Source organism: Eufriesea mexicana, unplaced genomic scaffold (genome assembly GCF_001483705.2).
Source record: "Eufriesea mexicana isolate 0111107269 unplaced genomic scaffold, ASM148370v2 scaffold7348, whole genome shotgun sequence".
Lineage (NCBI taxonomy): Eukaryota > Metazoa > Arthropoda > Insecta > Hymenoptera > Apidae > Eufriesea > Eufriesea mexicana.
The window spans coordinates 32,572-56,334 of record NW_016915156.1 but is presented as its reverse complement, the minus strand read 5'-3'; the positions used below and the strand labels follow the sequence as shown (position 1 = coordinate 56,334).

The 23,763-nt window shown below is 45.2% G+C and overlaps 1 protein-coding gene across 1 annotated transcript in view; it reads left to right on the top strand.

Moving 5' to 3' along the window:
* Positions 1-23,763, top strand: part of bent (projectin protein bent) — a 67,830-nt gene that overhangs the window by 22,282 nt on the left and 21,785 nt on the right. Inside the window, exons 21-59 of the mRNA XM_017907230.1 lie at positions 1,648-1,695; positions 1,808-1,846; positions 1,930-1,983; positions 2,098-2,154; positions 2,253-2,309; positions 2,429-2,485; positions 2,603-2,659; positions 2,779-2,835; positions 2,957-3,013; positions 3,133-3,189; positions 3,286-3,342; positions 3,678-3,722; positions 3,805-3,846; positions 4,832-5,017; positions 5,113-5,127; positions 6,275-6,454; positions 9,670-9,708; positions 13,115-13,262; positions 13,323-13,559; positions 13,646-13,782; positions 16,971-17,096; positions 17,174-17,318; positions 17,400-17,539; positions 17,617-17,761; positions 17,851-17,992; positions 18,082-18,206; positions 18,290-18,643; positions 18,720-18,926; positions 19,026-19,334; positions 19,428-20,018; positions 20,104-20,409; positions 20,503-20,805; positions 20,876-21,160; positions 21,253-21,564; positions 21,656-21,958; positions 22,034-22,315; positions 22,400-22,699; positions 22,787-23,089; positions 23,175-23,762. Of these exons, the coding sequence (XP_017762719.1) occupies positions 1,648-1,695; positions 1,808-1,846; positions 1,930-1,983; positions 2,098-2,154; positions 2,253-2,309; positions 2,429-2,485; positions 2,603-2,659; positions 2,779-2,835; positions 2,957-3,013; positions 3,133-3,189; positions 3,286-3,342; positions 3,678-3,722; positions 3,805-3,846; positions 4,832-5,017; positions 5,113-5,127; positions 6,275-6,454; positions 9,670-9,708; positions 13,115-13,262; positions 13,323-13,559; positions 13,646-13,782; positions 16,971-17,096; positions 17,174-17,318; positions 17,400-17,539; positions 17,617-17,761; positions 17,851-17,992; positions 18,082-18,206; positions 18,290-18,643; positions 18,720-18,926; positions 19,026-19,334; positions 19,428-20,018; positions 20,104-20,409; positions 20,503-20,805; positions 20,876-21,160; positions 21,253-21,564; positions 21,656-21,958; positions 22,034-22,315; positions 22,400-22,699; positions 22,787-23,089; positions 23,175-23,762 (6,892 nt within the window). The remainder of the gene's footprint in view (positions 1-1,647; positions 1,696-1,807; positions 1,847-1,929; positions 1,984-2,097; positions 2,155-2,252; positions 2,310-2,428; positions 2,486-2,602; positions 2,660-2,778; positions 2,836-2,956; positions 3,014-3,132; positions 3,190-3,285; positions 3,343-3,677; positions 3,723-3,804; positions 3,847-4,831; positions 5,018-5,112; positions 5,128-6,274; positions 6,455-9,669; positions 9,709-13,114; positions 13,263-13,322; positions 13,560-13,645; positions 13,783-16,970; positions 17,097-17,173; positions 17,319-17,399; positions 17,540-17,616; positions 17,762-17,850; positions 17,993-18,081; positions 18,207-18,289; positions 18,644-18,719; positions 18,927-19,025; positions 19,335-19,427; positions 20,019-20,103; positions 20,410-20,502; positions 20,806-20,875; positions 21,161-21,252; positions 21,565-21,655; positions 21,959-22,033; positions 22,316-22,399; positions 22,700-22,786; positions 23,090-23,174; position 23,763) is intronic.

The window sequence follows — 23,763 nt, the reverse complement described above, 5'->3', positions numbered from 1 at the left end:
TATTGTTTTGCATACGCGTTTACAGGATAGACCAAAGATTACACCCAAACCGTACTCACAAGAATCGAACAATGAAATAGAGGTAGACGATTTTCTTTTTTTTTTTGTAATACATTACATTACTCAAAAAACAAATTTTTTTAACGAAAAAATTAATTGTAGGACATTTGGGCAGATAGGCCGAAAGATTATGAAATTAAACCCATTAAGAAAATTAAGGTACACACGTAGATGAAACATTTTGTTACATTCTGAATTGTACATTTGATTTGTATTTTATTTATATATTATTTCTTTATATACACATTTACAGGACACACCAAAGATTAGATCCAAACCGTACACACAAGAATCCAACAATGAAATAGAGGTAGATTTTCGTTTCTTTTTTTTTTTAATTTTATCTTTAAATTTCGTACAAAATCAACGTGAACTCAAACACATGATCGAATACGCAATTTGTAGGATATCTGGGCAGACAGGCCGCAAGAACCAGAAATTAAATCGATTTGGAGAGAGGTACATGATTCATTTCCACTAGCATTTCAATCGTGAAGAATATTCGTCTTCTTTATTTTTTTTTTCTTCTTTTCTTATTAACGAATAAGCATGTGATTATTTTAGACGCCACAAAAGACTATGACAGATATATCGCGCATGCAACACACCTTACCAGAGGTACATAAATTCATACATGCATCAATGGCTGAAAATGATAATTTTCAATACAAATGTTTTTTATTCTTTTTTTTATATATATGTATATTAACCGAAAATTTTTTAGGACACTTGGAAATCGAATGTAAATGAAACGAACGACAAATCTGACACACCCAAACAAAAGTCAGAGTTACCCTCGCTCGAATCGGTTAACAAAGTAGAGGTAGAATAATAATAATTTCCTATCTATCTTGAAAGCTAAAGTGAAGTATAAAAAATACATTTCTTCTAGGAAAAACCTAAGCCAAAATTAAAAACGGTGCGTAAAAAAATTGGAACAGATAAGGTACATAATACTACATACAACATAAGTATACATGACACGCGACGATATCAAAATTTAGCATAATCCGATACAAAAAACCAACTAATTTTAATCGTTTTAGAAACAGGAAGCGGTACCAAAATCTACCTCTCGCAAACATGACGAAGCGAGCAAGGTATTAATTATTTCTACTATGATTTTCCATTTCCACGATTTAACTCGTCGAACACGCGACAAGTCTCTTCTTTTCTTTTTAATATTTTTTTTTCATTTACAATTTTAGAAGAAAGAACCACTGACAAGACGTAGGTCGTCGACAAAGTCAACAGAGGGGTCTAAGGTACAGGGAATAGAGAACAGAGTAGCTTACAGTATCACACAAATTTGTTACACCTCTTCCATTTGTTTATCTTACCTTTTTTACCTGTTATACGTTTTATTCATTCGTACGAATATTATTCAGGACGAAGGACCTACGTTAGATTCGATACCGAAGGACAATATATCCAACGGAACCAAGGTACATAAACGTGTCTCTTAAGAAATAATATCCTCGAAAATTTCGAGAATTTCAGCGTATTAACCATTTGCTGTACTAACGAGAGAAATCAAGCCAGCCAACTGCAAATGCAATGATCGTCTATATTTCTATACTTTTTTAGAAGGAGGTCGTCGCTAAAGCCAAGACCGTCGGAAAGGAAGAAAAGAAGGTACAGGTTGAACACGCAATTTTCATGTACACGTACAATTTACATAACGCGCATACACGTTCATTTTTGCGAACCGATCCCAACACTTGATATTCACGTGTATCAATTTTAGGTGGAACCGAAACCTAAACCCACGATAGAAGAACCCAAGGTACATAACACGTATACAACACATATACACTATTTATCGATGTTCACCTCGCAAATACCTCACACGATACGATTGATTTTTAGAAAACAGAACCCACCAAACCAAAGACTACACTCGGTAAACCCGAGGAGGCAAAGGTACACGAATCATACAATTTTTTACCTAAAACACGTACAATGCTATTTTTCTTCTTTTTTCTTCTAATAATCGGATTACCAACACATTCGATACACGAGATTATTGCCTTTTAGAAAGAGGAACCTGTAGCTAAACCCAAAACACCCGCGAGTAAACCCGAAGAAACAAAGGTACACGAGATTACGCTAATCTTCCTTACACTATCTATCTCTTTCACGTACATAGTCTCCGTGTCAACACTACCCTCGACGTATTTTATTTCTTTTAGAAAGATGAACCTGCTCCGAAACCTAAGGCCACACTTGGTAAACCCGAGGAGGCTAAGGTACAACGCACAAAATCGCGTCAATCTTTTTTCCTTTTTTCATTTTTGCTTAGTTACAACGTTTTCTGCACACGTCACAAACACTGACACGGAAAGTTACACGCACGTTATATTTTTAGAAGGAGGAACCTGCTCCGAAACCTAAGGCCACACTTGGTAAACCCGAGGAGGCTAAGGTACAACACAAAATAGGACAATTTTTTTTTCCTTTTTTCATTTTTGCTTAGTTACAACGTTTTCTGCACACGTCACAAACACTGACACGGAAAGTTACACGCACGTTATTTTTTTAGAAGGAGGAACCTGCTCCGAAACCTAAGGCCACACTTGGTAAACCCGAGGAGGCTAAGGTACAACACACGCAATCGGGCAATTTTCATTTTTTTTTCGATTTTTGCTTAGTTACAACATTTTCCATACTCGTTACAATCACGAGCACAGAAAGTCACACGTTCGCTATTTTTTTTAGAAAGAGGTACCTGCTCCAAAACCTAAGGCCACACTTGGTAAACCCGAGGAGGCTAAGGTATAACACAGAATCGGGCCAATTTTCATTTTTTTCTTTTCTCAATTTTTGCTTAGTTACAATCTTTGCACACACGTTACAAGCACGCATACAGAAAGTCACATGAACGTTATTTTTTTAGAAGGAGGAACCAGCTCCGAAACCTAAGGCCACACTTGGTAAACCCGAGGCGGCTAAGGTATAACGCACAAAATCGCGCCAATTTTTTTTCCTTTTTTCATTTTTGCTTAGTTACAACGTTTCTCGCGCACTTTACAAACACGACCATGAAAAGTCACGTGATGGTTGTTTTTTTAGAAGGAGGAACCTGCTCCGAAACCTAAGGCCACACTTGGTAAACCCGAGGAGCCTAAGGTAGATAAGTCCGCGCTTTTTCGTCCTTTTTGCTTAGTCGTAATATCTCGCCCTGCAAACTCAGACACGAATAGTCACGGAAATATTTTATTGTAGAAGGTGGAACCTGCCCCGAAACCTAAAACCACGCTTGGTAAACCCGAGCCCCCGAAGGTACACGAAATTCTTCTCCCTCGCGCGCATAACACAACTCGCTGAAAACATGACACTCCTAATCATAGCACTCGTCGTATCTGTTCGCACAGGCTGCGTAACTTCTTTACTTCGATTCTTCATCTCACAGACCGAATGAATCATTTTTCAGCGACAACTAAATCGAGCCATCATAACGAACAACGTAACCACGATCTATTCGCAGCCGCTACTAAGATCGAATCATCGTAACCAGAGACATAACAGCTCATCGAATGTCGATTTTCCGCGTGTAATAATTTCCAAAATGTCGTGGAAGATTTTCTCAAATGTTCTTTTCTTTCGTTTCCTTACAGGCGGAGGAGCCGGGCAGAAAATTGAGTCTGAAGCCTGGGGTGAAGGTGAGTGACAGCTGAACGAAGCCTCGAAATCGTTTAGATCGAATAGTTGCTAATCGAAACACGTTGGTTTTTGAAATTGCAGATCGAGGAAGAAGCTAAGACGTTGAATAAAGTGGAACTGAAGGTGAGTAGCTTGTTCATCTCTCGTTTCGTAGTCTGTTTGTAATAAAAGTAGAAATGATCAGTATGGTTGAGGGTGTTTGAGAGATAGCTTTGTAATTTCTTATTATTCGCGAATCGGTATTCGCAAGCTCTCGTTGAGAACTGTTTCGAATAAACGATAAACGTTAAATGCAGCCAGTGGAACCGAAGACGAACGTGGAGAAAATTGGACTGCGTAAACCACCGAAATACGAAATTAAAGCCGAGAACTTTCAGTCTGTTCAACTTAAACCGGTTCAGAGGGAGCTTAAAACGCCACAAAAATCTGAAAATGGCATTATAGCCGATTTGAAGGTATTCCCGTGAAAGGGAATCTAAGTATACATACTCTAAATACTTTCTCTCTCTCTCTCTCTCTTTCTCATCTTCTTTCTCTCTCTTACCTATGCATTCACGCGTTCAACATTTACATCATGGCTGTCTACTTATTCTCGACTTCACGATCGTTCTATTTAATATTAAAAATTCTTTTCCACTCTCGCTTATGGAATTAAAAAAAGAAACGTACATTATTCGATATACTTCTTCTCATTCTGCCACTATTCTTTCAAATTTTCGACAATTCTCTACGCTTCTCAGTGTTACTTCTCGATGTCCATAACAATGGTACAATAAGAGGTTCGTGATTGGAATACTCTTCCTTCACCCTCTCTCTATTTCTCTCTCTCTCTCTCTCTCTCTCTCTCTTCTCACTCTTGCCAACTTGCGAAAGCTCGGCGTAAATAACGTAAATCGTTAACAAAATGGATTAATCACAAACTACAATAACAATCTCTAAGGTATCTTGGCTGTTCTGCCTGTGTACGAAATATCTACTTCTCGACTGAAATTTCCTATGCTGAAATCAACGTTCTATCTATCGCTCTCTGTCTATCTTATCGGAACGGCTTACGATACTAATTGGGATATTGGCTAGGAATTAACGGCGAACCGATTCTAACTCGCAGAAAACCGAAAAGGTGGAGAAGACCGAAGTTAAGAAGACGAAAGCTGCGAAAATGTCGAAGGAGAAGAGCTACGAGCTTCCAGAGATCCCAGATTACGAGCGACCTGTGCTGGAGAAGCCTCAGGAATTCGATTTCGGGGAGCACGTACCTCGAGACAAAACGAAGCTCGATAGGCCGGTCACACAGGTAAGAGCGAGTCCTGTGTCTGAGTAGTTTACGAGATAAGTCCGACTGATCGAGTCACTAATGATCTTTGTTTCCACGCGACCTTTCACGGGCAGAAATTCGACTCTAAGGTGAGTAATCGACGATCGTTAATGCGATATTTATACGATAAAGAATAAGGAAAAGATTCTGCCAAAGCTGTTGCCTCGCTTTACGTCACGGACAGTAGGAATTTTGCAACGTCCCGGCTAAGTATGGTCGATCGAGGCTCGTGAAAATTTCGTAAGCTCGGATAGGATCGAACGTGGGTGATGATCGCGGCAATTACGCGATCTTTATTCGTTTCCTCGTAACCGGTCGTACTTTTAGAATGGCGGAGACAGCGGCGGGAATCGGGCAGCCATTAAATCAAAGGAGCTGGTCACAGTCGCAGCTTAGACGACGATTTTTCTCGCGTCCTCGGCCATTCCTCGGACTAATATTAATCAAAATTTAAGATCGGCGGGGGACCGTTCAGGGTCGTAGACAGTGCGCGATGATTCGAAATCCTTGCTGGCAGATTGGCAAGTGGTCCCGGCTCGTGGTTTTCCGTTGATAAAAGATCGCCGACGCAAATACCTCGGTAATCCTTCGGTTCGATTCGCATAAACGTAATTAACGCAACACGCTCGTATACTAGGACTAATAATCTAACGAATAATATCACCGTTTGGCAACCGATGAATACCCCCGTTCGCTATGCCCACCACCACTCTACATCCGGATACCGGCGAAAGAGGGGGAAGAATTTTGGCAAATAACTGCTCGTATATCACCCCCCTCGGTTCCCTGATTTTTCGACTTGAAAATTAGGATGGAGAAAATGTCGATCGCTATTTTCGGTCTTATTGCGTCCCGCCCGTGCCCGACCATATCTCTTCGCTTTGATTTCTCTCGGGCAATTCGAGAGATCAGTCTCGATTCAGCCTCGATTCAGTCTTAATCTCAGCACGATCGCGATCGCGATCGCGTCCTAGGAGTCGTCGACGAGCGCACACCTTTCAGCGGTTATCGATTCCTGGTAAATCCGATCGACCAGCCTTCGCCGATCCTCTCCCTTTGTCCCGAATTTTCTTCGTTCCGTCGAAATTCTTCTCGTTTGAACGCGTATGCCTATCGAAGTGACGGTTCACGTTTCGAGTCGAAACGGTCAAACGCTTTTAGCTATCGCTTGTTCTTTCGCCTTAATTAACGTAAAACGCAGAGCGAAACTGATCGTTTGTTTTCTCGCGTGCTTAGCCGAAGGTGCCAGAGATCAAAGCACCGGAGACACCGAAGATCGAAGTGATCAAAGACGTGACCCCGGCTGGAAGCAGAAAGAGTTCTCTGATACCCGGTAGCGGTACAACCAGTCGACGGGGCTCCTTGATACCGCCCGAAGAATTGGGTCGCAGACCCAGTCTGATAATCAGTGACGAGGTATGTTACGGACCGTGTTCATCCAAGGTATATCGGCTACACTTTTGGATAATCGAGTGAAGAGCTGCGAAGGTATCGGGTTCGAGAACGATATCGTTCGATGTCTATTTCCGGAAATTTTGGGAACTTTGGGAATTTCCATCCTCGATTACTCCTGTCGAGCGATCGTCGACGAAATGGATACCCTCGCAGCCGCTCCGACTCGAAAAGCAAAGCGATTTGCTCCGGGAGGGGTCTGTCTGGGCGACGAAAGATCGGGCCGTTCGGATTGGTAACGAATTTTATCGCGAAACTCGTTAATCAAAGGTCTCTTTGTCAAATTGCCAAGCAATGTTCTTAATAGCCCGTGATGTCTAATACCCTCCCAGAAATAAACGCGTTCGGGCCTATTTTCGTGCAATTACTCATTACTAATTTTTGATTCGCGAGAGCCGACTGGGGGCGTGTCCAAATGCTGAAATCGGGGTGATAGATCATAAACGACGACGGACAAACCTGTCAAAGGATACGCGAAATACGTTCACCGTGGACGGAAAGTGGGCTTTTCCACGGAGCAAATCGACCGTTTCGAGCGGAACACTCGCAGGTTACTCGCGACCTCGAAACTTGTTCTCTCGAGCTATCGAAATTTCCACGAATCCGTTTACACGAACCACGTTCCAGCGTCGAAGATCTAGATCTAACGCTCGACGGATCAACGACGCGCAGAGTTACCTGTCGCTGATCGAAACGAGATCGCGAGTAACCACAAAAGTACGGAAAATGAAGATTCTAATGCATAGAGATGGTTAGCTCGTGTACAGAACTAGATAAAAGCGTAGGTAGATCAGTGGCTACTGCTGGGGTTAGCCCTAGAATTGTTGGAGTTTTTTGCAATTTCGTAGCAACATCAGTGATTTAGTGATCCCAATCGTGATAGTCTTAGAGCTAGATGTCCAATCACGTGAACCCCCGACGTGTTTGTCTACGATACGATAGCAAATTACGTGTCGGGTGTGTACGTTGATATTAGTGTCAGCAAAGCTAGTACAGCATCCTACTCGTGAATCGTCCAAACAGCCCAGCTTCTGAAAAACCATCTTCCCTATGCCAACCCTTTCTCGTCTTTCGCGAGACATTGTAGCCACGACGATCGTCCGGTCGGGCGTGCAAAGTAACACCGACTTAGGCACGCCGACTGAAAGCGGAAGGGTGTTTAAAGGACGAAAAGACAAATGTCCGCCTCGTTGCACGAGCAGGCGTTTATGCAACGCATTCGCGGGCGTACAAAACGTGCATTAACGAAACGACACAGTTGAGTAAAGGAGAGTTTGGTTCATAGGAGAATAGAAAGCTGCGACCAGGCGAGGTGGTGGACGAGCGCAAGGTGAGGAAAATCACTGGAAATGGAAAACGTATGCCTCGTCTGCAACCTTACTCGACTACCAATGCACTTATTTCACTTTCACTTGTTCTTTTACTCGCACGTTACTTCTTTTTTTCACACAACACTTATTGGAACATCGAACGAAGAGGGAAAGTCTCTTCGTTCGATACTGCCTGCTCACCGCAATCACTTTTTATCTTTTACTGCCAATTTACTTACCGACACACGTCATTTCCAACGACCTCGCGCTCGACGTTGCACGCGTATCTTTTCTATCCTCTCTCTCTCTCGTTTTCTCGAAATCCATTTGGAAAAATCTCGAGCGAATTTCGAATCGGAAGGAAACGATCGAGCGCGAGATCGTTGCCGCGAGCGGAGGTTCCATCGAGATTCGTCGAATCGAGACAAACCTCGGCTCCGTCTCTTCTATGAATTAATAATTATTGACGTGGAAACATGCACCATTGCACCATTGCACCAACGCACCACTGCACCTGGCACGGATCTGTCGCAACCGAGTCTCACTGAGCACTCTATACTCAATCATTGACCACGATCACTATTTAATATTAATACCGTTAATCGTGAAAATGTTCGGAATGATTATGACGATGATAACGATGACAATGAGGATGATGATGATGATGATGATGATGATGAGGATGATTACAATATTAATAACAATAATAACAACTACAATAACAACAACAACAACAACAACAACAGCAACAACAATCACAGTCACAAGAATAATAACGAAAGAAGTATCCGAGGCGTGTCTGGCGCGAAACGGACGTTTTACCGGTCTTAAATCATTGGTGTATAAGGTTTCGGATTCCCTTTGGCATATATTATGGCTCGTATATTACATTTTGGCAAACATTGTCCCGAAAGGACAGGCATCGGCGTTAACAAATGCCCTGACCAGCGACAAACATCTACGGCACGTGAAACGTGGATACTTTCAAACATACCACTCGCGTATCTGTATTTACGCTTATATGTGTCGTTTACTCGTAGTAGGAATGCGTTTTACGCGGCCCGAACACTTGTTACCCTCTGCCAACGCTCGGATAAAACTATCAATTTGCCGGACGCGAAGGACAACTCTGACTTATCGTACTGTACATTTAATACTTTGCCGTCGATTAATCAAACGCGTTCGCGATCTCGATCCAATGGACGCTCTATCGTTATTTCTAGCCGAATCTCGCGGACACGCTGCGGATTTCGTGACCGATTTTCTCGAATCTTCTCCTTCCGATCGTTCACGAAGACCACGATGACGACGATGGATCGCGAAGAAGAGAGAAATTCGCTCGCCATACTTCCCGGTCTCTCTACGTAGAACGCGATAAATCACCGTCGTGGCAACCAGTCGTTTAACGTCCGATGCGAAATATTGCGTACGTCCTTCCAACTAACTACGAAATTCGCGTTACCTCGTGTACCGCAAATTTGTTTTCTAGCAAATCGGAAGGAAAAATGCCACCGATTCGCCAAGCGAATTCGACACATCGAAACGTCGGTAAGGCGAACCTCGAATAATTTTCGCGACGTTTTTAACCTCGCGAACTACGCTTCGCATCTAGAGACGTCTTTTTATAAATTCTCTTCGGTTTCAGATGTTCGCGAATTTTCGCGAATTTTCGCGAATCACTCGTTAGAACTTGCCATTCGACGAACGTCTTACCGTCCAAAGTTTTTCAGTTTCTCATCTACGTTGTTCGCCCACGATTCGCTATAAAGTAAGCTCACGTTGCGCTAACAAGGGACACCGTTGGAGACCTCGCGCAACTAACTCAAGTACTCTCAGAATGCTGACCCTCGTCTCTATAATTTTTTGCAGTTGGGAAGGTTACGCCCCGGCGAGGTGTTAGACCCTAAGGTGAGATTTGTGTTCGCTATAACACAAAGCTTACCTGCCCGAAACCATTACCTGCGAAATGTTTCTCTATATGTTTCTCACTTCTACGGCCTCGATTTTTGCTCCCACTACTTTCACTATATTTTCTCTTTTTGTAAATATATTTTTTACACCGCCCATGCCCGACCCAGCCACGAAGGATTTTGAATTGGATTCCCGCGAAACAGCTATACCATGTAAACAAAGCAGTTTAACAGCGATGAACTAAAACCAGCCGAATGTTGAAATTCCTAGGCGCAGGAAACGCAGATACTGCCGCATACCACCATGGAACGCCGATAATATTAATTTTGCGACTACACCAACTTTTTTTAGTTAAATTTTTTGGAGCTGTCGCCGCTGCTGCCCACTCCCTGCTATTTATACCATCGAGGCCTGTCTCTAAGAGGCCTGTGTTCGTACGAGAGAGTACACTGGCAAATTTTTCCGACAACAACCCCCTTACAGATATCTCGAATCCCACCAGAAACGACTACCTTTTACTTCTACTTTTTCAATGGTTTTTCAATATTTTTCTACTTTCTTTTTTTTCCATTTTTCACGCACCACGTACAGAATAAAGCCGGCCGACCTGGTGAACTGCAGGGGAAAGAGGTTAGCGCACATTACTCTCTTTCAAACTCACGTCGCGTTATCTCGGACGTCTTTTTCTTCCTTTTTCTTTCTTTTTCTTTCTTTTTCTCTTTCTACTTTCTTTCTTCTTTTTTTCTCTCTCTCTCTCTCTCTCTCTCCGTCTCTCTCTCTCTTAATGCGTGCCGCAAAGCTCCGAATTGTTCGCAATGCGCGTCTGTACATACTTTGCAATAGCCGCTCAACGGGCTTCCGGACGTTTTTCGACCGGGTAACCAAGCTCTCGTGCCTAGTCGACGACCCGCGTCTTTGTACGTATTTTTATTTATTTATTTTATCGATACACGTCGCTCACGTCGATTATGCACGGTGTGCTTGCAGTCGAAACGCTCCGCAGCCGTGTAGTATAAACGTGTGCTTGATTCGAGCGAATACTATGTGTATACGGAACGTAGAAATTAGAGGGTGGTAAGAAACATTTATTCCGTTCGTTGTTTGAACTTGCAGAATTGTGATATTTGTTTCTTTTTTTCTGTACAAATTTACAAAATAATTTGTCCGTTATTATTCGTGTCTACAAAGTGACAGCATCCGGAGATTCGGTGGCAGGCGTGCAGTAGTATAACGACGTTTCGATCAGACGAGACCGAATGACTCGTTTCGCGGACGTAATACGATAATGGCCTATTGAAAACTCGATATAAGCACGAGTCAAAACCGAATCTCGTTTGCTCTTAAAAATGTAATACGAATGCCAACTTCTCGCGGATAAACGTGGTATATGTATCTATAATCGTTGACCGTGCTCACTTATATGTGTTAGCGATCATCTCTGTTACACGATAACCATAGGTACGACGTTTACTTGGTCCTCGAAGTACTTATTGTGTTTTATTTTTTATTCGCATCGTCGTACCCGTGTATATTGTATGTACAATTCGATGTGCCTTTTTGTAAATAATCCACATAGAGGAATGCGGTTTAGTCGAGTCGCGATGGTAACTAAACAATGAAAAGGTGGTAAACTTGTGTCAACTTTCCAACATCCTTCCCTCGGCCCGTCTCTCAGTTCGCTATATAAAATTGTCAACTGTGTCTCTCTCTGTCTCTCTTTCTCTCTCCGTTTCATTTCCAGTTCCTCCACGTTTCTTCCTTTCTCGTCGATTGTCTCCCCGTATATGTCTATTAACCATGCCTTATGTATCGCAATTGTATCTAACAGCGATGGCGTGACGACGATCGAGAAGTTCCGTAAGCGTCACCAAAGTACCACTTACGAATCGATCTTCGAACGGACGAGCGATGCAAATAAAAGATTAAAAGATTCGCACTTGAAACGGTTGAACGCTTCTGTGATTTAACGCTTGTAATCGCGATGAAACGATACACGCGTATATCTTTCATTTGCACGCATCGTCCTTACACGGTTCTAATTGTGCAGAACGCATCGATCGATGGTTGAAACCTTTCGTTCTTTCGTTGCAAACGAAATTTATCGAGAATTATTTCCACCGGAAGGTTTACGCGCGAGCAAACGTATCGTCGATCGACGCAACGAACAATAGCTCCCAAGTTTTTATGCGTAACTTACTTATTGTTTCGCAGCGAAGCACCTCTCACGTATTACGACACGAACTTCGTACCGAGACTTAATCTCATAGCGTTAGGTTTAACCTTGTGACTGATCAACTGGTGACAATTGAACGCCGAATTCTCAAGGGTTCGTCATCGACGAAACAAAACATGTCCCCTCCACGTAACTCGAAAACCTCTCTCTTAAATGTATCCTATGCATACCCCTGTATGTACGTTCGATTGCAGACCAATCTGGTTTCCCTCCCCCCTGGTTGGGTATCGTGTCGCAATGTCTCTAATTCGAATCTCGCAGACGCGAATGTCACAGAACCAGAGTGGAAACGCATACTCGAACGTACAGAAGAACCTTCCCTTTCGCTGAGTGTACTCGAGGATTCCGTTTCGGATATTAGAAAGAGGGCAATCTTTTTACTTCGCCTTGCTAATTTGGAACACCAGCCAAGCTCGAAACTGTGGAGAATCCTCAAAGTTACACTGGCTATCGAGTACACGATCCTTGGGAGTACGCAAACGCGGTCAGACACATTTTTCGCACGCGATTATCGGTCTCGTTAACTTCTTACCTTGCCATTTAAGTTCCGAAGACGCGTACCATAGTCTACAGCAGCGTCGAACACGTCGAGACACCTCGGACACGACGAGCCACTTCGACAGGACGTGGCAGAGAATAACGCGCCAAGGAAATGGAAAGACATGGACGAAAATGAACCACCATCTTGACTCTCGATGATTTCCTTACTACGAGTCTCGCGAGATATTACAGGGGAAGAAGTTAACGACACGACGTGTCCACGAGCGAAAGACTCGGTGTCGCCTGGCCTCGTTTCGCTACTCCGATTTACAGATATTAACGTTGTGGTTAACATTTAACGATTTAACGCTTCGTACTAACCACGTAGGTTAACAGTGTGACTAAGGCACGATTAATTTGCACCACGGCACGCGGCATGAGAGCACCGAGCATCGAACAAGTCGTGACTTTCGTTTCGGTCGAAATGTTCGTAGCGTTTGCGAAATCATGGCGGCCAGGTAAATGGACGAACGAACCGGCAGGTAAGTGGACGAAAGTCACGCGCTTGGTCGTTTCAGCTTGCTCGCTTTCTTCCGAACGCTTTCGATGCTTTGAAACGAAAGAAAGCAAAAAGAAACGACAAGAACGAGGAACGACGTTGTTTACCATATCGACGATTGATTGATGCAGCGTCGTCGTCCGAGCACGGACGTCAGAAGACCCAGCGTGGCGGACCTTGAGAATAAGATCAATCAGCCGAGCACACCTCTTCGAGATGTCGGACCACCGGGACCACCTCAAATCGTCGATGTTCAGGAGTCATATTCCGCCGTGGAAGGTAGGTTATCGAGTTTCCTCGTTACCCCGAGTAGCTCGTACAACTGAAAGCTTTCCCCAGACTCGACGGCGTACCTCACGGTCGGAGTGGAAGGCACGCCCGCGCCGACTTTCAAGTTCTACAAGGGAATCACCGAGATCATCGAAGGTGGCCGATTCAAGTTCCTTACGGACACAGAGACCAATACGATCACCCTCTGCATGAGGAAGACGAAGCCCAACGACGAGGGCACATACAAGATCGTCGTGAGCAACATCCATGGCGAGGACTCTGCCGAGATGCAGCTCTACGTTTCCGGTATGTCCTTCTTCCTCTCGTCTTTTCATCTTCGTTCCTCGGATTCGAATTACGATCGACGTGCGCTAACCTCGTTTGCGGTTTAGACGCCAGTGGTATGGACTTCCGCGCCATGCTGAAGAAGAGAAAGTATCAGAAATGGGCGCGAGAAGAGCAAGAACAGGAGAAGGTAGACTTGAAGGAAGTGGAGAAACCGATGCCGGCTTTGAAGAAAGTCGAAAGGGTACGTAGTCGATTTTATCTTAACCTTACTACAAAGGATCGTTCTTTACCACGAAAGGTTGAATACTTTGGATACGAAAATTTGAGTCTTTTTTTTTTCTCTTTGAATGTCTTGAGGGAGCTTGTCTATTTGGTATTGGTATGCATGTCCAGTCGTTGCAAGTCTGTTGCATTTTACTCGTGTTCTCGAATACTTGCGATCATTGCATAACAGCTCGGTACGCCGTATCGTGTATATATCGTTATTCGACGTGGAGAAATATCGCTGAGCGTCTAATTATGTAAACCATTCGAAGCGCAAGGATCTATTACGGTCTATTACCATTGCATACGGTTACGATCTCGATCGGAATTTAGAACGAATTTAGAACGCATATCCGAATGTAACGGAGTAGGTGGAAAATAGTGCCGACCTGTTTGGTAAGTAGGCGAAAATAGTTTCCATAAACGATAATTGGTAATACGCTCTCGAGTACCATCGATTAGCACGTCCTTTCTTTTCGCTCTTTCTCCTTTGTACACGTTTGTCTTCGTAGTCGCTGCACGACAGCGAGCTGCACGGAAGAAGCTGGTATCAAGACGGGGAGGAAATAGTGATCTTGACGGAGGGTGAGGAGGTCCTTCGAATTTCGCTAGACAAGAAGGGTGAAACTAACTGGAGCTGGCTCAAGGTTTTCAGGCATCATCCCCCTCATAGATAACTTCCAGCCCGACATCGACTAGACTCACTGCGGACGTACTACTAACATACCATTCTGTTTTCTACAATTTTAGCGATCGTTGAAATGGTTACGTTTCGCTCGCAGGCCATTGCAAAACTTAGGAAAACTAAAAGAGGGAACGGGGGTAGCCCGAGGAAAGAAATTGTGGAAACAGAACCCCGTACTAACCCGTTAGCGCGTTGTCCGGAATCGCGGGAAATTCGTTCGATCGGGAACAAGCGTTACAAGATCGACGCACACGACTGGAACGTAACTTGGACGGCAGGACAGAGAGTTGTAATTTACATACGAGAGCACACGCGCACTGTGATATTCACGCGTACACATGCTAGTTTAGAGCTAATGCTGCGCTTCTATCTGTACTTCGAATCTCACGTAACGGATCATCTTCATTAACCAATCGTCGATTAACCAGAGATTAATTTCACTCGATATCGATGTGATGAAAAATTCGATCGTACGCACTGCATGAGTAGATACTATAATACTTTGTCGAGTAATACAGCAATCACGAGTATGATTAACGCGATACGCATTAAAGCTCGATTGTGCGTCAGTAACGGCGTGTAACCCAGCGGCAAGCATTATCTCTAAATGTTAAGTGTCTTAGCGATCTTTTATAACGCGGATGGCCCTGAACTGGCACGATCCAAGTGATCGGAGATGGATAAAATCGGAAGAAAGATTTGATCGAAAAGCTTGATCGTAGCGATAATCAGGGTCCTCCGATACTCGATACCCAAAATCGTATAAGAGTGGGATTAACGTGAACGTGTGTGTGTGCCGGGCATGCAGGACGTCTTCGACATTCAGCGCAGGCCAAGTTTGCAGGAGCTAATCACCGACTGGCCGATGCTAGTGACAAGGGTCAAAGAGAAGGTTCGCGTAAACTGTTTAGCAACTTTTTCTTCATTCCACGCGCTCGATTCTGCTTTAATCCCTTGGGCCTGCGATGCCTTTTCGTCTACGAGATCGGTCACGTTTCTCCCTCATCTCGCTAAACGTACCTGCGCCTATGTGTACATATACGCGCGTGTGAATACGAGTATGAAATTTTGCAATCGCGTGGCGCATCCCCAAAGGATTAAAAGCTTCGAAGGACGGAATAAACGCCTACACTTCCACCCTGCAAAGCTTAATCAACCAATACAAGCAGTTTTAAAAGACATTCGTAAAAGCGTGCATTCACGAGAACTATCGGAACGGAAGCTAGGAACGCGAATTCGATCCGATTCTCGCGATCGAGACACGAGATCGCGAGATTTTCCTCGCTCGCTTCACGCGTTTCCCTCAGCCTCTTTGCTTCCGGTTGCTGTGTCAACGACGAAACTCTCGCGATCTTTCGGGAAAGCTGATAAACCTGCTTTGGCCTGCGCTTCGTAAATTCTCCGTTACGCTATGTTTATGTTAATACGACTAATATTTTCATTGGCTGTTTGACGATGATACAAAGGCGATACCTACGCGAGCAAGCACGCCATGTTCCACTTTTATTTCATCGCGAAAGATATCCACAGCGAATGTCTTGTGTTCCTCACGCTTTTTATTTTGCCTGGCACCAGCCCTCAACGAAGATGATACCCGTGTAGTGAACCAGACCTGTGATCGTAGACGATTTTTGTTGTTTTATAGAATAGTGGATCTCGTAGACCCTCTCTCGCCGAATTAATTCCCGACTGGCCGACCCTGCACCATTTCACCAAGACGGAGGTTGGATCGTATTCCTCGACACCTTGAAACACAGTTTCACGATCGACCAGCGAACCTCGCGTGATATCGATGTCTTTCACTTTTATTCCTCCCTCTATATTCTCTCGCTCTATTTTTCTCTCTTTTTCTCACACACACACTCTCTCTCTCTCTCTCTCTCTCTCTTTCTCACACTTTCTCTCGCTCTTTCTTATGAGAATGCGATTCACTTTTCTCTATATGCATCGTTCTCTTCGTCAGTACTAGACGACTCGCCAATCTTTCTCTCTGTGTCTCTTTGAATCTCTTTCATTCTACTCTCCTACATCTGTTTCTTCTAATTTTACCTTCTTCCTCAAATCTCTACGATTTATCACGGTTTGTCTCGACTTGAAGCTTCATTCTTCTTTCTCCGTATCGTCATCCAGCGTCATTTTTTACCGTCTTCAGTCACGTCAGTCTTGCATCGTACCTTTTTGCGGCAAATTTTTTCGTATCTTCTGCGTTCATTTTTTATAGACACATTTTCCAGCTGCAAAGGCTTTCGAACGCTTCGTCCTCGTCGGCAAGATTTTTCTCATTTTTTCCGACCATTTTGTACGACGTTTTTCATTCGCGAAGCGACACCGGTTGGTTTGCGACGCCTTCTTTTTTAAACGTTTTCACTCTTCGTCTTCCTTGTATGCCCAGCAACGTTGTCGTTATTGGCGGTGTTCTTAGATCTGATGGCAATCTGTCCGCGACGAGCTCGCGTCTAACTGAGTTTTCGTATTCACAGAAACAGGAAAGTTTCCTCAAACCACTGGTGGATCAATATGCCAAGGAAGGCAAAGACAAGAAGGTCGTCTTCGAAGCGAACTTCTCCAAGCCGAACTGCAAACCGAAATGGTCCTTCAGGAAGGACGTGAGTCTCTCGATATCCCTAGTCTCTCGTGAATCGTCGAAAAATTTATTCACCATTCCGATATTTTATTTCCCCAGGAACTGTTCCCTTCGTCGAAGTACAAGTTCAAGAACGAGGAAGATTTGTACCAACTTATCATCATGAATCCCAAAGTCGAGGACACCGGAAAGTACACCATCGAAATATCCGGTGTTTCCAGTACAGCCTTCCTCAACGTCGAAGGTTAGTGTCATTCCTCGAATACTCGCGAGATTACGTTAAAGAATCACGACGCATCGGACTTTTAATTCCTCGTTTCTACAGAACCGGATCCAACCTACACGTTCACTAAACCGCTTTCTAAGAAGACGAGCGGTTACACGAAACACGAGGTTTACATGGAATGTACCGTCAGCTCCAACCTAGCTCAAGTTACATGGTACAAAGGAAAGACCAAGCTCGAGGTACAATAGCTACGTTGCTAGTGGGTCGCGCAATGAAAGGTAGGAAAGCGAAGAAAATAAAAATCCTCGTGTTTCAGGATGGCGATACGTACAGCATATCGAAAGACATGAGCGGCGTTTGCCGATTGACCATAAAGAGCGCTACCCTCGAGGACAGTGGCGAATACATTTGTAAGATTAACAAGCAGACGGATAAAACCGAGACGGTTCTAACCGTAGTTGGTACGTTTTAGTCGAGCACAAAGTTACGCTCATCGAGTCGTCGTGGATGTTTCGAAAACCGTGATGTATCTATCATCTCTTCTGTGCAGAATATCCGTATAAATTCGTGAAGGTGCTCAAGTCGCAGCAGCTCGTAGAGAAGGAAACGTTGACGTTGGTCTGCGAGTTGGACGATGCCGGTGGCGAAGTGAAGTGGTTCAAAGGTGACCAGGAGATCGTGGCTGACAAGAGGTAATGTCCAATCTATGTACAAAGACGCGCGGTACAGGTGACACCGAGTATGACAGTTGATACGAGCACCTTTATTTGCGTTCGCGTAGGGTGCAGATCAAAGAAGAGGGCAGGAAGAGGAAACTCATCATCAAGGACACGAAGGTTACAGATGCTGGTCAATACTCCTGCGTGAGCAATGCGGACAAGACCGAGGCCGAGATAGTTATAAACTGTAAGTTGATCCGTTGGCAGGATATAGCTGTAAAATCGATCGATGGAAAATCGCGTTAATTCCGAGATAATCGAATTCCTCAGACGCCAATCGCTTCAACAAGAAGCTGAAGGACACGGTGGCAGTGGAGAGAGAGAAATTGGTGCTCGACGTGGAACTCCAGGACCAGACCGCGCCTGCGGTATTCTTGTTTAATGGCAAACCGATCGAACCGAACGAGAGGGTCGAGATCAAGAACTTGGGCGGTGGCAAGCATCAATTAATCTTCAACAGGCTGGAAATGAGCGACGACGGTGAAATTACCTGCGAGAGTGGACAGTTAACGAGCAGCTGTAAACTGACCGTGAAGAAGGGCGAGAGCAAACCGATCGTCGAAATTCCCGACAAGGTCGAAGGTCCTTGCAGCGCACCGCTCGTGTTCGTTGTTCCTTACAAAAGTGAGTTTCTCTTTTCCTCCTGTTGTTTGTCGATTTAAAAACGATCGTTTCTCGAATACGTCGTTCTCGCCTGCAGTCGAGGGAACGAAACAGAGCCAGGTAGAAGCTAAACTCATGAAGGATGGCAAGCCATTGCCGTTGAAGGAGGTAGAGGTAGTGGTTAGCGAAGATAAGATCACCTTCAAGATCAAGAAACCTTCGCGAGACCAGTCCGGAATTTACCAAGTGAAGATCGGTAACAGCCAAGGCGAGGAAGTCCATGACGTAAATATTAATATGCAAGGTAAATTACTGCCAACCGATAGCTCCAATCTTCGTGCTCGTCGATTAACGTCGCGTAAACGTTAGGACGGACTTAAAATCCTTGTAAAATCTTGTCCAGATGTGCCTGCTCCTCCCACTGACGTGGACGTGAACGAGGTGTTCCAAGACTCGTGCGTGGTATCCTTCAAGCCATCGAAAGACGACGGTGGCTCACCTATCACGAAATACGTGATCGAGCGTCTGGATCTGAGCCTGAAAGCGCAATGGGACAGCGTCGGCGAAGTTATGCCCGGCGAGAAATGCGTTTACAAAGTCAAGGATCTCGTGGCGAAGAAGGAGTACAAGTTCCGTATCCGAGCGGTGAACAAACTTGGCTCCAGCGAACCCGCGATGTTCGGCAAACCGGTACTCGCCAAGGATCCATGGGGTATGCGAGAAATTTTAATTTCGCTTAGGAAATGTATAGAGATCTTTTCGCGATACGACTGAGAGAAAACGACGAGTTTATTTTTGTCCACAGACGAGCCAGGTAAACCCACGAACGTGGAGGTGACCGACTGGGACAAAGACCATGCCGACTTGAAATGGACAAAACCAGAGAATGATGGCGGAGCACCCATCACGGGTTACATAATAGAATATAAGGAGAAGTTTGGCAAAGAATGGGTAAAGGGGAAGGAAATCGAAGGGGACATAACGGAAGCTACCATCGATGGCCTGAAGGAAGGCACCCAATACGAATTCAGGATCAGAGCAGTGAACAAAGCTGGTCCTGGCGAACCGTCCGATGCTACGAAACCGATCATAGCCAAATGTCGATTCGTCAAACCGTACATAGTTGGCGAAGGCTTGACGAATCTCATCGTTAAGAAGGGTCAAGTCATCAAGTACGACATCAAGTACGCCGGTGAACCTGAACCGGAGGTGCATTGGTTCTTGGGAACCAAAGAACTCGTTCAGGATGCCGCTGAAAGAATCACGATCGACAAATACGAGAGGAACACGGTACTCACCGTCAGGAAAACCACCAGACCAGATTCGGGCAAATACAAGCTGGTTCTGTCCAACAGCTCCGGAACCTGCGAGAGCATAGCGGATGTTGTGGTCCTTGGTACATCCCTTTATTCCGTTCTTTGCTTCATCTTGCATCGTCTCGTTCTATATAACGCTAAACGTTTCCATTCTCTTCCCTTCAGACAAGCCTGCAAAACCAGGAGGTCCACTGAAAGTAGAAGAGGTTCGTTCCACTCACGCGAAAGTAAAGTGGCAGAAGCCCGAGGACAATGGCGGTACCGATATCACTGGATATGTACTGGAAAAGATGGACATGGATACGGGCCGATGGGTCCCTGCTGGAGAGGTGGGACCAAACGAAACCGAATTTACCATTACCGGCTTAACTCCGAAGAAGAAGTACAAGTTCCGCGTGAAAGCTGTGAACAAGGAAGGTGAATCCGAACCGCTCGAGGTCGACGAACCTGTCCTTGCCAAGAATCCTTACGGTGAGTAGACAATTGCCATCCTACATCATTGCCCGTGAATAGATAATTGCCTTCGTTTCGAATTTATTAATCTTACCCTTCGGTCAACCCCAGACGAGCCTGGCAAACCTGGAAAACCGGAAATCTTCGACTACGATAACGTAAGCGTGACTTTGAAATGGGAGAAGCCGGAAACCGACGGTGGCAGACCGATCACTCACTACACCATCGAGATGAAGGACAAATTCGCGGTGGATTGGGTCGAGGTAACGAAAACTGCCGATGCCACTACGCAAGCAAAGGTCGAGGGACTAAAGGAGAAAATGATCTATCAATTCCGAGTTCGTGCTCATAACAAAGCGGGTCCAGGTGAACCTAGCGAACCTACGGACAATCACCTCTGCAAACACAAGAACCGTAAGTTCAACTCCGTTCATCCCAGGTATTCTTCTCGCGTTCGCATTTCTAAACCGATGTGAAATCGTAGTTAAACCGAGAATCGACAGAAGCAACTTCAAATCCGTCATCATCAAGGCCGGACGTACGCACAAATGGTCGGTGGATATCATCGGAGAGCCACCACCAGAGGCTAAATGGATTTGGAGAGATAACATCCCTCTTACAACCACGGAACGTATCAAAATCGATAACGTCGATTATCATACTGACTTCACGATCGTGAACGCGATGCGCAAAGATACCGGAAGGTACACCCTCATCGTGGAGAACGTTAACGGGAAGGACGAGGAGACCGTGGAGCTCACAGTTCTCGGTAAGTAAAGCAACTTTGAGTACACAGAGTCCTAGCCATGACCGTGAAACGCAATGGAACCTCTGGATTTAACGGCCACGTTTGTTAATCAGGCAAGCCAGACCCGCCGAAAGGTCCGTTGGAAGTGACGGATATCACGGCAACCTCGGCAAAGGTGAAGTGGGAGAAACCAGAGGACGACGGTGGCGTTCCGATCAAGGAATACGAGATCGAAAAGTTGGACACGAAGACTGGCAAATGGGTGAGAGTAGGCAAAGTACCAGGAACTTCGCCGCTTACGGAATTCGAAGTGACTGGATTAAATCCAGGTGGCGAATACAAATTCCGCGTAACCGCGGTCAACGACGAGGGTGATTCCGAACCTCTGGAAAGCGAGCGCCCGATCATCGCTAGGAATCCATACGGTGAGTCTTCCGATTTTTTCCAAATACTTCAGCCATCGTTCGGACACTTTCTCGATCATCTTTCACGACAATATTCATCGGTTATTTTCAGACGAACCACATAAACCTGGAACACCCGAGATCACCGATTACGACAATGAATCCATAAGCTTGAAGTGGACTGCTCCGGACTTCGACGGTGGAGCGCCAATCGAGAAATACATAATCGAGAAGAAGGATCGTTACAAACCAGACTGGGAGAAGGCGATGGAAGTGCCTGGAAATCAACTGGAGGCTAAGGTAGGTGACCTGAAGGAAAGGGGCGAATATCAGTTCAGGATCATTGCCGTGAACAAAGCCGGACCATCTCCTCCATCCGACGCGTCGAAGATGCAGATATGTAAACATAAAGCACGTAAGTATACCTTTTCAATCCTTTATCCTGCGATGAAGTGTCCCGGATAATCTTCGGATTCTGATCTTTGTGCAGTGAAGCCAAGGATCGATCGTACAAACTTGAAACCCATTACTGTACGAGCTGGCAAGGTGGTCAAGTACGACGTGGATGTTCGTGGCGAACCACCTCCAGAGATTACCTGGTACCATGCAAATCAAGCGGTTAAAAGTGGCGAGAACATCGAGATCGTCAATGTCGATTACAACACGAAGCTCACTATTACCGACAGCGTGCGCAAGAACACTGGCGTATGGAAAATAAAGGCTGTAAATCCACACGGTGAAGACGAGGCCGAGGTTGAAGTCACCATACTTTGTAAGTCTACGTTTCGGGTTCGATTGCATCACCGAACGTCAGTGATGACACTCCTCTAACTGTTACTCCTCTAAATGTTAACAGCGGTTCCTGGAAAACCAAAGGGTCCCTTGAAGGTGTCCGATGTGACGAAGAGTGGCTGCAAGTTGAAATGGGGAAAGCCGGAAGACGATGGTGGCAAACCTGTGACTGGGTACCAAGTGGAGAAACTCGACAAATCCACGGGAAGATGGGTTCCGGTTGGACGCACTTCGGATACCGAGATGGACGTGAAAGGTCTTCAAGAGGGCCACGAATATGAATTTAGAGTGAAAGCCATCAACGAAGAAGGCGAATCCGAACCACTAGTCACCGATAGCACGACGCTTGCAAAGAATCCTTATGGTAGGACGATACTCCTCTACTGCTCGTTTTCCAATAGCAAATCGATTTCTCGACGAGGCATAATATTCGCGAATTAAAAATTCCCAGATGTTGCCGGCAAACCTGGTGTACCAGAGTTGGAGGATTGGGACGTGGATCGCGTTGACCTGAAATGGGAACCACCGAAAGACACCGGAGGTGCAGCTATTACGGGTTACATAATCGAAATGAAAGAAAAGCCATCGACGAACTGGCAAGAAGCTACCGTAACTGAATCCCCGCAACCAAAAGGACGAGTCACCGGATTAAAGAAAGGTTCGGTCTATCAATTCCGTGTTCGCGCTGTCAACAAAGCTGGTCCCTCCGAACCGAGTGACCCAACGAAGCCGCATGTCGCGAAGGCACGATTCCGTGAGTATCTTCCAGCAATATCTGTAATTTCCAGCAATTTATAGCTGCCACGATTTCATAACGTTCCACGTTTTCCCACTCTCAGTGAAACCGCACATCAACCGTGACAAGCTACAGACGATCAGAGTGAGAGCAGGGCAGATGGTGAAGCTGGAAGTCGACATCGAAGGTGAACCACCGCCAACCGTCACCTGGAGCTTCGCTGGCGCAGTTCTGCAAACCGGTGCTAACGTGAAGATCGATAACGAAGACTATCTGACAAAGATTCACTTGACAAACACTACTCGCAAACTTAGCGGGAAATACACGATCAAAGCCGTGAACGATTCCGGACAGGACGAGGCTGACGTGGAGATCAATATCCTCGACAAGCCCGGAAAACCCGAGGGTCCCCTAGAAGTGTCAGACGTGCACAAAGAGGGATGCAAATTAAAATGGAACAAACCGAAGGACGATGGCGGTTTGCCCTTGTCTGGTTTCGTAGTCGAGAAAATGGACGTAACCACGGGTCGGTGGGTGCCGGCTGGAATCGTTGACCCTGATAAAACGGAGCACACCATTACCGGCTTAGAACCTGGCAAGAGATACGAGTTCCGCGTGAAAGCTGTGAACGAGGAAGGAGAGTCGGAACCTCTGCAGACAGATGTTCCCATCGTCGCTAAGAATCCTTATGG